The sequence below is a fragment of the Urocampus carinirostris genome, chromosome 13 (assembly GCF_059441175.1).
Source record: "Urocampus carinirostris isolate Australia breed hairy pipefish chromosome 13, RoL_Ucar_1.0, whole genome shotgun sequence".
NCBI classification, from domain to species: Eukaryota; Metazoa; Chordata; class Actinopteri; order Syngnathiformes; family Syngnathidae; genus Urocampus; species Urocampus carinirostris.
The window spans coordinates 2710736-2726219 of record NC_142361.1 but is presented as its reverse complement, the minus strand read 5'-3'; the positions used below and the strand labels follow the sequence as shown (position 1 = coordinate 2726219).

The 15484-nt window shown below is 43.3% G+C and overlaps 1 protein-coding gene across 6 annotated transcripts in view; it reads right to left on the bottom strand.

Annotated features, from left to right (window-relative positions):
* The window catches only part of arhgef33 (Rho guanine nucleotide exchange factor 33), a 62736-nt gene that overhangs the window by 24442 nt on the left and 22810 nt on the right, over positions 1 to 15484 (bottom strand). For all 6 annotated transcript variants that reach the window (XM_088351360.1, XM_088351361.1, XM_088351365.1 and 3 more), the window contains exon 9: positions 6723 to 6830. In XM_088351360.1, coding sequence (XP_088207486.1) covers positions 6723 to 6830 — 108 coding nt within the window. The remainder of the gene's footprint in view (positions 1 to 6722; positions 6831 to 15484) is intronic.

Below are 15484 nucleotides of genomic sequence, written 5' to 3'. Positions count from 1 at the left end.
GGCATGCGACCCCTTAGCTTCCTGACAGCAAAGGAAAGAAATGAATATGGAAATGAAGAGATAGAGATGTGTGTGTGAGCACTATGGAAAATCAAAAACTGTTGAGTGGATGGAGGATGATTACACTGAGCATTCAACAACATCAGAGGCGAGAATATCAATCTGTGCTGCACAAAGAGAATGGGGTCTGCTGAAAGAGGTGGTGTTGGCACGGAAATATAGCCGGGATAATATCAGAAGTTTGTGGAGCAGTATAATCTATTTCCACAAGGAGGATTTTCCAAATCTCATTTTGTTGACGTAGATTGCAATGACATCAGCCGTACATACTGCAGGTTGTGAGAGGGTTTTAGCGTCCAAAACAGCATCCTCACAAGAAAACGGAACCGCCTCAATATCGCAACACGCTTATGAATGTGCATCTTACCAAACAATTGGACCTTGAGATCAACTGTGGCGGGACAGCAAACCACGAAGAATACATGAACTGAAAAATCTGAAGTGATTAAAACTGCATGAATATATAGACTAATATTTCAGCAATATTATTTTGTATAATGTACAATATTTTTGTGAACTGAAAAATCTGAAGTGATAAATGCTTTGTATTACCAATTAAGTGTGATTATTAAAACTGAAAAATATAGATTTATATTATATATTTGGGGCAGCACGGCGCCGCAGTGGTTAACGCGTGTGTGGCACAGTTCTAGGGTCTCGGGAACCTCCTGTGTGGGTTCAAATCCGGCTACCGGACTTCCTGTGCGGAGTTTGTATGTTCTCCCCGTGCTTGCGTGGTTTTCTTCCGGGCACTCCGGTTTCCTCCCACATTCCAAAGACATGCATTTCAGGTGGATTGGCCGGTCCAAATTGTCCATAGGTGTGAATGAGCGAGCGAGTTGTCTGTCCCTGTGTGCCCTGCGATTGGCTGGCAACCAGTTCAGGATGTGCCCTGCCCACTGCCCGATGATTGCTGGGATGGGCTGCAGCACCCCTGCGACCCTACTGAGGATAAGCGGTGCAGCTAATGAGATGAGATCATATATTTGTCGCCGATTTACAATTTCAACCTCTATAACACTAAATTTTGGGGACCCATAGATCTCTGTCGGGACCCATAGATTTTTGAGCATGCAAGTCCCCAGGACCCATCACTTTTCAGAGGTAAAATGAACACTGTTTCTGTGAGGTGTTCTTGTAAGTCTGCCCTTGAATCTACCATACTCTTATCATACAACCATGAACATCCAGCTGGGTCCATTCTTAATAATAGTCTTTTTGTGAAAATGAAACTTTTTCGATGCCTTTCATGGGAGAACGCTTTCCTGATCCACTGGCACAGGGTATACGCTGTTTATTTTTATTTTGTAACTATGTAATAAAAGTCTTCAACTAAGGTCTCTTTTCAGCTCGTTTTTTCTTTGACTAAATACTCGGTCTAGTCCCAGGGTGTTGGACATGCAGCGAGACACGAATTTTATACGGCAACAATGTTTATACATTCTTATTTAGCTTAAATTTCGTTACAAATGACAGGTTCTAAGTGTCGTGCGGTGGACAATCCGCATGACTGTGTCTGTCCCGCTGCGTTGCTACCGCCAAGCGGTCCTTATAGGACCAACAAAGAACTAGTTGCCTGGCTGGGACCAGCAAAAATCCCCCCTTCTCCTCCCAGGTCCTCGCAAGTACGATATAAAATGTCAGGTTTGTGTCAGACTCAGTCTTGCAAATCGAGTTAATTGGTCAGGCTCGGGATGGGTCAGTGATTTTTTTTTTAGGCCCAATCTTACCTATAGTGTGTGCATAAGTTTACCTTGTTTTTGTGGTTGACCTTAGAAATATATTAAACAAAGACTTGGGGGTTCGGTGGAGTGGTACCTCGGAATCAAATGGACTGAACAATTTTAAGGCAGTTGCATTGAAAATGGACTAGTTCTGCCTATCCTGATGGAACTGGTGGACATATGGGGAGGTCTGCAAAGCCTTACGCAGAGAATGGCGGGACTGCTAAACAAAAATGCATGATGCTCTCAAGAATAGGATGTGGAAAAAATAACTTAATTTATTTTTAAGGTTTCCAACATTGATACCGTCTCACCTCCTTCTCTTTCCTCACTTGTTGAAAATAAATAGCTAAAATGTGGTGGGCAGGCCTCATTGAGAACAAATAGGCAATCTGTACCAAGCCATGTTTCTATTAAAAGAATCCCTTCCAGGCTAGTGTCTGATATCAAATATTTAATGATAAGAGTTTTATCTAAAAGAGAGCACACGTTCAGCACAGCTAGGTTTATGGTTTTTTTTGAACATGTGCTCGTGAGGTGATGTCTTGATGTAATTGAAATTGTATCTGACAAGCCTCGTTTGTCCTGTGTGGAGTTGTGTGATTGTCTGCCTGTGACAGTCTGAATGTGTGTGAATGTGGGCTGGGAGATGCTTGAGAGAAGGAGTAACCCGGGCTGGGGTGTGGCCTGTGGAGTCAGTTTCTCTGTGGTCTTTGTACACATATGACGACACCATGATAGACGGTAGTAAACCATAGTAAACAATGGACAAGGCCAGTAAACAGTAAACAACAAGAGGTCGGGTCAGGTATGCTCTGCAGATGACACTCAACTGTATCTCCCACTGGAGACAACTGAACAGTTAAGTTGTAGAAATCTGGAGGCTTGCCTTACTGAGATTCAAAGATGGATGTCACTTAATTTTTGCGCCTTAACCCAGAAAAAACTGAAATGTTGATTATTGGTTCAGCTCATTGTCAAGAGTTGTTTGCCCTGAACCTAGACAAATGTAATATCACCCAAAGTGACTCGGTCAAAAATCTAGGTGTTGTGTTTGATCCTAATCTGTTGTTTCAGTTACACGTGAAAAATATTACTAGAATAGCTTACTTCCACCTCCGTAATATTTGCAGTGGGTTCAAAATGCATCAGCGAGATTCTTGACTAAGACAAAAAAAGTTTGAGCATATTACTCCTGTATTGGCCAACATGCACTGGCTCCAGTCCACTTAAGATGTGACTTTAAGGTTCTCTTACTAACATACAAATGTTTGCATGGACTAGCGTCCTCTTATCTCCCAGATTTGATTTCCCCCTATGTTCCTGCACGGAGCCTCCGTTCTGAAAATGACGGTCTACTTGTGACTCAGAGAGCTAAGAAGAAGTCTGCAGGCTCTAGAGCGTTCTCCATCCGGGCCCCTGTGCGGTGGAATGCTCTGACTCCGGAGATAAGATCTTCAACCTCAGTGTAAGTTTTTAAATCTAGACGCTGAGGTTTTGAGTTTTTCCTTGCCTGCATGTTGTTTAAGATCAGGCGATGGTGTGATTGTAATCCTGTGCAGTCCTTTGAGACATTTTTGTGATTGAGGGCTATACAAATAAATGTGACTTGACTTGACGTATTGGAGCACGCGCCTCTAAGGCACTTTGCCCTGCTCACCCTACCCCTCCACTTTGCTGACCTTCTCCGGGCCATCGCCCAGGCAGACGTCCTGCCCATGCCCAAGCGCTTCATGTATCCTGCCAGCCAGAGAGCCACGATACACGTGGGCGACCAAATCAGCGGGTCCAGCCTCTTGGATGCCTGACAGAAAGATTTAATGAACTGGGTCCTGCGGTGGGAACCGCGCCACATGTTCGTAGAAACGCAGCTTGGTGCCCTGTTGCTGTGGTAAGAAATAAAGGGCTCACGGTTCAAACAACGCAGCCCTCATTTGTGTTTTCTTTCTGCGCATAGTAAACATGAGCTCTCTTTGTAATCGCCATCTTGAATGATCAAATGGCCCAGAAACACATGACATTACGACACAGAGTAAAACAGAAAACTGCGCGGGTAGAAACGGCGTCTGGTGTGTGGGAGCACGGCGCCATTGGCCTTCTGCAGCCGAAGGCGTCAACAGGGTATTCCCCAAATGGTTGGCGCCAAGTGGGCGCTGGGTTTAATATGTAAGAAACGGACGTGAATTAGTTCATTTTCAAAGAGCTATACTATTCAACACCATTGGCAATGACTAGTCAAACGAATATTGTTGTTAGATGAGGTGACTCACCTTGTCAGAAAGCACAAAGGGCGCCATTTGGAGAAACTGAGGATAGCATTAGCAGTGCTAGCTTCCAACATATACAGTCTTCCTCCTGACATTTTCACATATCTAAACAAATTGTCAGGTCTGCTTCACTTCAGTCCGCAAAATCTTTACCACTATATTGTACAAAACTCAATTCCAATGAAGTTGGGAAAGTGTGTTAATTGCAAATAAAAATTGATCCAAGTAAATTGCAAATTCTTTTCAACCCATATTTAAATGAATGCACAGCAAAGACAACATATTTATTGTCTTCACTCATAAACTTTATTGTTTTGGGAGAAAATCATCAACTCTGTAATTTGATGACAGCAACACGTGCCAAAATAGTTGGGACAGGTGTCAATAACTACTCAGAAAGTGGATGAATGGAAATCAACCAACTATTTGCAGGTGAACAGATGAATTAGCAACAGGTGAGAGTTGTTACTGGGTATAAAAAAGGGAGACCCGAACAAGCTAAGTCATTCACATGCAAGGATGGGGCGAGGTTCACCTCTTTGTGAACAACTGCGTGAGCAAATTGTTGAACAGTTTAAAAACAACATTCCTCAAAGTACAATTGCAAGGAATTTAGGGATATCATCATCTACAGTCCATAATATTGTGAAAAGGTTCAGGGAATCTGGAGAAATCACTGTGCGTAAACGGCATGGCCGTAAACCATTATTGAATGCCCGTGACCTCCGAGCCCTCAAGCGGTACTGCATTAAGAACCGACATCAATGTGTAAAGGACATCACCACATGGGCTCAGGAACACTTTGGAAAACCACTGTCAGTCAATACAGTTCGACGCTATATCCGTAAGTGTGGGTTAAAACTTTATGTTGCAAAGCGTAAGCCATTCATCAACAACATCCAGAAACGCCGCAGGGTTCTCTGGGCCCGAGCCCATCTAAAATGGACTGATACAAAGTGGAAAAGTGTTCTGTGGTCTGATGAGTCAGTTTTCCAAATTGTGTTTGGAAATTGTGGACGTCGTGTCCTCCGGTCCAAAGAAGAACAGAACCACCCAGACTGTTATGCACGCAAAGTGCAAAAGCCAGCATCTGTGATGGTATGGGGGTGCATGAGTGGCCAAGGAATGGGTAACCTGCACATCTGTGAAGGCACCATTAATGCAGAAAAGTACATTCAGGTTTTGGAACAAAGTATGTTGCCATCCAAACAGAATCTTTACCATGGGCGCCCTTGCTTCTTCCAGCAGGATAATGCCAAGCCACACACTGCACGTCTCACGACAGCGTGGCTTCGTAGTAAGAGGGTGCGGGTGCTTGACTGGCCTGCCTGCAGTCCTGACCTGTCTCCCATTGAAAATGTGTGGCGCATTATAAAGCGCAGAATAAGACAAAGGAGACCCCGGACTGTTGAACAGCTGAAGCTGTACATAAAGCAAGAATGGGAAAGGATTCCACTATCAACGATTCAACAACTAGTCTCCTCACTTCCTAAACGTTTATTGAGTGTTATTAAAAGGAAAGGTGATGTAACACAATGGTGAAGAAGCCCCTTTCCCAACTACTTTGGCACTTGTTGCAATTATAAAATTCTAAGTTTATCATTATTTGCTTATGGAAATAAAGTTTATGAGTTTGAACATGGATAATCTTGTCTTTGTGGTGTATTCATTTAAATATGGGTTAGAAAAGGTTTGCAAGTCATTCTATTCTAATTTTACTGACATTTTAAACTTTTTCCCAACTTCAATGGAATTGACTTTTGTAAAAGAAGAATCCCTATTCATCAATGCTGCTCTGCTTCGTTTTGCCAAGAAATGCACCCCTGCATGAAATGTCCCGCTTGCACAAAAGTTACTAAAATGACTGTATCTAAATTATTGTGGGATGCAATAGAACAGTAACTCATAGAGAATTTGCACCTTATACAGAAATAACTTTTGAGCATGTTGAAAATACTTTCTTCGTCAAAATGATGTTTTATCTTCTGAACAATTGTTTCCTGTTTTGCCCATTGATAATTTGGCACTTCATTTCTGCGTAATAAGCTTAACGGGAGAGCACATAACAGTTTACAATACATGTGACATTCTGAAGATTATCGTTTTAAACTGCTGGTTAATCGCAAAAAAAAAGCAGCTCGTTTACGTTGTAAGAAATGGCAACAGTAAGCCACCAGCTAACTTATCATATCGAGTGTCTTTAACGTGAATCTTACCTACTTAAAATAAAATTGCTCGAATATACATAAAACATATTTTGTAAAAAACGCTCGCTGCAATTCCTGAAATAATTTGAGGGCTGCAAGTCCCTCCATTTGATTTTCAGATAACCATCACCAACTTTTGTCCCTTCCCTTACTGTGTCGCTCTGCCCTCCACTCACCAGCTGAGTGTTCTCCATTTTCGGCCAGGCTTTCAGGGACACTGTGGGTTTTCCCTGGAGTTTATTTCAGCTGGAAAACAAGGCACTATATACTTCTTAGGCTTCATAGAGCATTGGAAGTTGCATTGAAGTGAGATTATTCCTCTGCCCTTCACTTAACGGGAAACCAAAAAAATGGTTGCATAATTTTTGTGACAACATCTAACCGCATCTGTTGGGCCCATCCAATATGGTCGACGTCACACAAAAAATAAAGACTGATTTGACAAGACAGGTCTTGTATTTTACCTCCAGGAAGGCTGAGGATTTGACAGAACTGGAGGCCAGCATGGTCACGACAGCCAGGCAGTCGGGTAGCTCCTTCATGTAGGACACGTACAAATCCAGGAAGTCACTCTATGAAAAAATGGATGCATTCAAGCAGCGTTTTCTTTCTTTTTTTTTTTTTAAATGTATATGCTCGTTGAGGATTCTGATAGATGTGAATTGGAGAAGACATATTGGCCACACTTTTGACCTACACACATTCACATTAAATTGTCTCTGCTGTAGAATTATTATAATCATATATATCATTATTATTATTAAACTATTCAGAAGGATGTGTTGCTTTAATAAACTACATCCTTTTGCTTTTTTGATAGATGCATTAAATGAAATACCTAATGAAATGAAATGATTTGCATTTATATAGCGCTTTTCAAGTCAATGACTTCCCAAAGCGCTTTACAGTGTGCTTCACATTTCCCAATAGCGGCCTTGTATTGCAGCCATATAAGACGCTAACCTGCTTATTGGGGGTATTAGGGGTTCAGTGTCTTACCCAAGGACACTTCGACATGTAACACGGACAAGCCGGGATTCAAACTGGGATCCCTTGATCCCAAGACGAGTGCTCTACCTCCTGAGCTACTGCCGCCCCAGACATAGAGCAGGGGTCAGGAACCAATGGCTCACAAGCCATATATGAATCTTTTCATGTGTACATAAGGCTTGGCGATAAAATACAAATTTGCGTGATAACTTGTTATGTTGTTACCCATGAAGCCGATTGCTGCATGTACAAAACCAAGACATTGGTAAGTATTTACAGGGTTCAGTCCAGTACATATAAAAAACAATTTTAACTGCAGTTTACAGTCAAGATGTCACACTAACAGAACTCGTTTTGGCTAAACATAATCAGATAATCCTTTATATGGAAGTTTATTAAACAATCTGTGTTCATTGTTGAGACACTTACTGATGAAAAGCCACATAACAAACTTTGAATACCCAGAAGCTCAAGCAAAAGACCTGGAGTAAATTGATTAGGTGAGGGGTAGGAATGGGCGAGCTATACACATCCCGCGCACCCCCTCTATTGACCAGCGCGCCTGCACTGAAGGTAAATTTTGGACTGTGTACTTTAATAAGGGATATTCAGTTTCAATCGCAGGACAAGGAGGATTGAGAACTTTGGCTTGTGGCTCTGGTATCAATCTGTTTTAAGAGGTACATTGTCCACTATTATATTGCATCCTTTCGTTCTGCGATATATTGCGTTCCTATTAGAAAAGTAAAGCTGCAGAGTCCTGCCTGAAGATTTGACAGAACTGGAGGCCAGCATGGTCACGACAGCCAGGCAGTCGGGTAGCTCCTTCATGTAGGACAGGTACAAATCCAGGAAGTCACTCTATGAAAAAAGGGATGCATTCAAGCAGTATTTTCTTTCTTTTAAAAAAAAAATGTATCTGCTCGTTATGCCGGTGGACGGAGACATAACAGCGTGCGATTTCTGTTCAAAGATGTGTGAGCTGATTCGGAAAGAATGTCAAGGCTGGATTTTTTGAACAGGTTTGTTCGAAAGTGTCTGAAGTTTAAACTGGAGGAGATGTATTGCATTATAACCTTGCCTTTTGGCAAGGGCTTTGATGTAAGTTTAGTAACGGCGGCTCTTTTGCAAGAGTTTTGGGATCGCTTTGAGGGTCTGAGGCCCCAGTTTTCTGGATTCATAGTGGAGAAGCTGACTGATAATGCTGGCAAGATAGTCATTGTCAGAATGTTTAATGAAGTGGTGAATGCAGATGAAATCTGTTATTGGTTGAGCAGATACTGCTCGATAAAAAGCCAGGCTATGAAGGTGAAGGATGAGAATGCCATTTGGAATTGTGCCGGGAGGATACCCATCCAACAATGGGAAGACCCTCATGGCTTTCAGGGACTGAAACACCTCCCGTCGATGATAGTCCTGGGGGAAAACCGTGGCTTTATCCACTATCAAGGACAACCAAAACTCTGCCAAAAATGTGGTGAGCATGGGCATCTGGCTGAGGTATGTGATCGAATTATTTGTGGAAAGTGCAGGACAATTGGACATTCTTTTGAGGAGTGTAGCAATAGCAGAAAATGCAACCTCTGTGGAGAAACGAACCACCTCTATAGGAACTGCCCTAAATCGTTTGCTAACAAGTTCAGATTCAGATTCAGATTTACTTTATTGTCATTCGTGTACACGTGTATACAGAACGAAATGTCGATACATCTGACCCACACAGGTTCTTTGAACGTCAGCCGGGATAGATAAGATTAACCATGTCTTCGTCAGAATTTTAGCGCAGCAGTTCGTCATCTCGCGGTTCGATGCCACTTCCAGTTGTTAAATGGTCCAGTTTATTGTCCAGAGAGCGAACGTTGGAGAGCAAAATGGATGTTAGAGGGGTTAGCCTTTAGCCTAGCTGTTAGCCCGGCCCGCTTCCTCGTCACGCCGCTGTCTTGCCACTCTGCTTCGCTGCTTTGTAGGCCGCTGGGTCTTGTTGACATAGCAGTCCGTGGCTAATAAACACTCCCGAGTGGTCGTAGCACCGAGTGCTTGATGTCGAGTGGTCGTAGCACCGAGCGCTTGATGTCCTCGTTCGGCGGTCACGCCGCTGTCTTGCCACTCTGCTTCGCTGCTTTGTAGGCCGCTGGGTCTTGTTGACATAGCAGTCCGTGGCTAATAAACACCGAGCGCTTGATGTCTGGATGATCGCATATCCAGCAAAAAAAAACTGCGATCGTATCTTAATCTGCAGTTCGAGCCGACTTTGTGCGCCATCAAAACTGAGTCGAAGACTGGATCTTATGGCCGACGTGTAAAAAAAACATTGCAAGCCGATGCAGCCGCAGCCGAACAGGGCGCCGCCATGATGATGATGATGAAGTTGAAAGCTAGGAAGGCAGTTAACAAAGACAATAAAGACAATGAAATGATTACAGACAACAAAGACAATGAAATGAATAAATGTAACAAAAACAATGAAATGAATAAAGATAACAAAGACAATGAAATGAATAAAGTTATGGAAATACCCAATGAAAATGAACAAGAAATGCACAAAGAAAATGGACAAGACAAACAAATTGAAATTACCGATGTCCCTCCAAAAACCCCTAGTTGGGAAGGACTTGGAGGAGAGGCCAAAGAATCAAATTTGAGTCAGGAAGGACCCGGAGGAGAGGCCAAAAATTCAAATTTGAATTTTCATACAATACCTGAATTTAGACAAGTCAAACAAATAGAAAAGGCAACTGTCCCTCCCCCTCCCAAAACCCATATTAATCTGGAAGGGCCTGGAAGAGAGTCCAAAATATCAAAATTGTTTTTTACTCCACTATCGGAATTTGAAGAAGACAAACAAATCGAAAAGGCGAATGACTCTCCCAAAACCCATACAGCCACTGGAAAGAGGGGTAAAAATAGGACAAAATTGGGGGGGGGGGGGTGAAAACACCGGAAACAAAGACAAGAGATTTAGAGGAAAGCCGATAAAAACGCCCACAAGGGAACTGTATGAAGTTGAGCCGGAGGAAGTCGGGGAAGAAAAAAATGTGATCCCTTGTGGGCAGGGAAGTAAGAGACCCCCGATAGGTCCTCTGGCCCACCCCCTAACCCAGAAAAAAGGGGAAGACCTGAAACCACAGACAGAGTCAGAGGATTCCAGACTTTTCCCCGGTGGGTCTCCAAATGAGGTACCGTTCTTAAGTGGTGCTTTGTGCCCCAATCAGGAATCCGACACAGGCGACACTCTCAATGACCACCAGAGAATGGACTCTGATCCCCCGGTTTCGTCTAAGTAGTTTGTACACTTTAACAACACTTATGAACATTACCTTCTCTACTATCAATGTGAGAAGTGTGAGATCAAAGGTTAAAGCTCACAGCGTTTTATCGTTTTTAAAAAAACCTTCAGAACGGATGTGTTTTTACTACAAGAACAGTGGGAAGAGATATCCTTCATTATGGAGTGGCTCAAATGAAAACAGTAACGATGGGGTGGCCATTTTAATAAACAACCCTCAACACATCATCGTGGTGAGGAGATTTTAATTGCATCCTAAGGGCCCGGTCACACAGCCGTTTGCGTCTGAATCACGGCCAGAAATTTCTGCCTGTGAAGCAGACGATGTTGGACGCTTTGAGATCGCCATGTAGACAAGATACAGCAGTGCTTTACACGTGGTCGGAAATTCAAACGCAGTTTGCCGCGCGAAAAAGTTTTGCGCTGCTCAAAACTTTAGACCACGTGTTAACCGTGGGCGGCACACGAGGTAATGACGCGGAAATGACGCGGAAATGACACAGAACGACGTGCTCTGGCCGCGGCCAGGGCGTGGTTACACATGGGCAGGACGCGAATTTTCAGCGGGTAATCGTGGGTGGAGCACGGTCATAGCATGTTCTGCGCCTGTATTGCGGTGTTATTACGTGAAATTAGCTTGTTACGCGTGTGACGGTCAAATGCCTTTCTCCGCGTATATACAGCGCGATTTGCCGAGCAGACGTCAGCTGTGCTCGAGACTTTAAGGGGTGGACATGGATCCCCGTCACCGTAGTGACCTCGTCTTATTCCATTTTTATTTCTTGACATTTCTTTTCATTTCATAACAAGATAATAAAATAAAAATGAAAAACTATTACAATAATAACATATTGGCTTCTTCGGTGCCATAGCTTGAAATCTTGATCTTCACGGGACTGTGTCTTGAGCGGTTATGATTTCTACAGCCCGGTGTTATGCCGAGAAATGCATCCCTGCCGAGATTTGCATCCCCTCGCTACTAAAACCACTTTTACCACGTTTTATCTCACTTTTAGGGAATGTAATGGCGAACATATAACCAAATCCACTTCGTCTTGCATTTGTTGGGAATGTAATACAACATAAACCATTCCGTCTTTGTTTTTGTTGTGAACGTAATCGAACGGTAATGCACACCGTATATAAATCACTTTTGAGAACTGTTATGCACTCTACCGTAAAGCTTATTATGCAAAAATAAGCTTTATGGTAGAGTGCATAACAGTTTCAATACGAGCAATTTGAATAGAAAAAGGCAAAATAAACATGTTACCTGCTCAAAAGTGATTTGTATACGGCGTGCATTACCGTTCGATTACCTTCACAACAAATACAAAGACGGAATGGTTTAAGTTGTATTACATTCCCAACAAATGCAAGACGAAGTGGTTTTGGTTATATGTTCGCCATTAAATTCCCTAAAAGTGATATAAAAGTGAGATAAAACGAGGTAAAAGTGGTTGTAGTAGCGAGGGGATGCAAATCTCGGCAAGGATGCATTTCTCGGCATAACGCCGGCTCGGCAGCTTTTATACCTGTGGTCCACACGAGAAAATGACACGGAAATGACGCGATGAGGAAGCGGAACAGTTGCCGGCGTCTGTTTTGGGGGCATACCACTGATGAACAGCGGGTTGGCCAATTTTGCGCATTTTCCATCGCGGGCAACCACGGGCAAAAAAAAACTGCAAAATTTTACCCGCGATACAGACGCAAACAACTGTGTGACCGGGCCCTAAGTAGAAAGGATAGAAAGGGGACCGATGAGTTTAAAGTAGATAAAACTTCCATTTTATTACAGTACATGTGCCGGACATTTAAACTGGATGACTGTTTCAAATCAATACATAAATACAGAGGAGGGCTTCACCTGGTTCAGTAGTGACAATGCCAGAGCCTCTCGAATAGACTACATATCTACAAGGGGCTTAACACAGAGTGATGCCAGATTAATTCCTGTCTTTTTTTCAGATCACTTGCTACTGTCCTGCTCTCTCTCATTTCCTTCAGGTATGACTGTTGGGGGGGGTCTGTGGAAGTTGAACTGCTCCCTGCTGGAGGATGAGGCCTTAGCCGCACAATACAGGGAGCGGTACAAAGACTGGCAGACCCTTCAAGACTCGTATGATTCATGAGCACAATGGTGGGAGATGACAAAGAAACAAACGCAGATTTTTTTTTTTTAAATGCAGGGAAAAACAAGAAACTTAAAGAGATGAAACGCACGTTGGGACTACAAAGAAGACTCCAACGCTATTTTGCCCTAACACAAAAGGGGATGGACATTAATGATGAAATCAGAGAGATCAAACAACAACTAAACACTTTGGCGGAAATAAAGAGTAAGGGCATCATAATAAGAAGCAAAGAAAGAGAAATAGAAGAAGGGGAAAAATGTATGCGCTAATTTTTTTTAAAATTATGAGCAAAAGTGAGGGGCTTTTTAAACTCCAAAACAAAAACGGGCTAATAAAGGAAAGTAGTGAAATAACCAAATTAGTCAAAGACTACTACAAAAAAAATATAAGAAAAGAAAGAAACACATGAGAATGAAATGGGGCATTTATTAGATCATATCTTGAGATCAGTGCGTCAAGACCCCTTTTTAGCATCGGACTTTACCCAAGACCAACTGAATGATTGCATAGAGACTTTTAAAAAAGGCAAATCACCCGGGGAGGACAGGCTCAGCCTCGAATTTTACCGGACTTTTTGGGATATTTTAGCACCGGATATGATTACGTTTTTAACTAATTTTCCAGTCGAGACAACATACCAGACAGTTTCAGAATAGGGATAGTTACTCTATTGCACAAAAAAGAGACAAAACTGACTTAAAAAACTGGCGACCCATAACGCTTTTAAACGTGGACTGTAAAACTTCAGCAAGCTTTTAGCAACACGAATGTCTGCAGTCATGAGAGACCAAACCTGTGCCATTGTGGGAAGGAAGATCAGCGACAGTCCCATGCTGATCCGTGACACCATCTGTTATGCGAGAGACAGAAACATGCGACTAGTGGTCCTAAACCTAGACTTTGAGAAAGCCTTTGATCGAGTCTCGCACCAATACCTCTTCAGGGTACTGCAAACACGTGTTTTTCCCCAAAAATACATCAAGTGGGTGGGACTGCTATATCGAGACATGTACAGCAAATTCATGATTACCGGGAATTTATCAGAAGCAGTAGAGATCAACTGCGGTGTACGTCAGGGTTGCCCTTTATCTCTCCTTCTCTATGTTCTTTGCATTGAACCTTTGACACAAATTTTAAGAAAAGATAGATTTGTCAAAGGGATCAATATCCCAGGAAGTGGGGGACAAATTACTAAGTGTGTTTTGTCCATGGATGATTTTAACGGTTTTTTACACGTCGGCCATAAGATCCAGTCTTCGACTCAGTTTTGATGGCGCACAAAGTCGGCTCGAACTGCAGATTAAGATACGATCGCAGTTTTTTTTGCTGGATATGCGATCATCCAGACATCAAGCCCTCGGTGCTACGACCACTCGGGAGTGTTTATTAGCCACGGACTGCTATGTCAACAAGACCCAGCGGCCTACAAAGCAGCGAAGCAGAGTGGCAAGACAGCGGCGTGACCGCCGGACGAGGAAGCGAGGTTGTCGGGCCGGGCTAACAGCTAGGCTAAAGGCTAAACCCTGCAAAACGCCTCTCCCATCCATTTTCCTCTCCAACGTTCGCTCTCTGGACAATAAACTGGACCATTTAACAACTGGAAGTGGCATCGAACCGCGAGATGACGAACTGTTGCGCTAAAATTCTGACGAAGACATGGTTAATCTTATCTATCCCGGCTGACGTTCAAAGAAACTGTGCGGGTCAGATGTATCGACATTTCGTTCTGTATACACGTGTACACGAATGACAATAAAGTAAATCTGAATCTGAATCTGAATCTTATCCGTTAGAAGAGCCCTTGACTTGACTGACCTGTTTGGGAGTGCGTCTGGGTCAAGGCTCAATAGAAAAAAGTCACAAGCGAAGTTTTATGGACTGTGGAAAGAGACAGAAAAGGCAGGACTCCCACTGACGGTGCTAAAGACAGACCAGAAAATTCTAGGGATAAAATTCAATGCAAATGGAGGAGGCGAGACCAGCTGGGACGATGTGACAAGGAAAGTTAAGCAAAGACTTGGCTTTTGGACACTAAGAAAACTGACAATAGAGGGGAAGGTCCTACTCATCAAAGCGATCATCCTCCCACTGCTTTTATCAATCAGTTTAGTTTTTATACCCGAAAGAAACATGCTTTTACAACTGGACTGAGCCATCTTTCACTTTATCTGGGGCTCAAAGTGGGAAAGGATAAAAAGAGATACAATGAAAAAGAAAAGGAAAAAGGGGGGAAAGGGGTGCCTGACCTCCAGCTCTTCCTTGGGAGCAAATATGTCTCCCTCCACTTCCAAAACGCTATGGGCCCACCCAACAACCCGAAAAGTCAAGCGACGACCCAGTTCTGGATGGTCTCGTACTTGCGGAAGCTAAAGCTTGTACCAAACAATCATTTGATAACAGTGTCCTTTAACTTGCCACCAACACATCTCTTTATTCGGGACTTTTTAAAGAAATTTGATTCAGAAACACAAGAATGTCACACTTTACAAAACCACAGGGCCCTTATTGCTATTGTGCAGGAGCGAGCAACAGTGAGTCCTGTGCGGGGGCTTGCGTTTGGCGAGCCTACAACGGTTTGGAGCAACGTGAATCATCCTGCCATCCCAAATAGACTACGGGACCTGTCATGGATGGTGGCTCATGAGGTTCTCTCAGTCAGAGCCGTAACGCACCACCGAGGAATGTCAGCGATTTCGACATGCCCTCGACCTGGCTGTGGCGCCCAGGAGTCGGTGAGGCACCTTTTTTGTAAGTGCAGTGCTGAAAATTCCCGGACTTGCCAGCAGGGGAGGTCCCTGACGCACAGTACGTG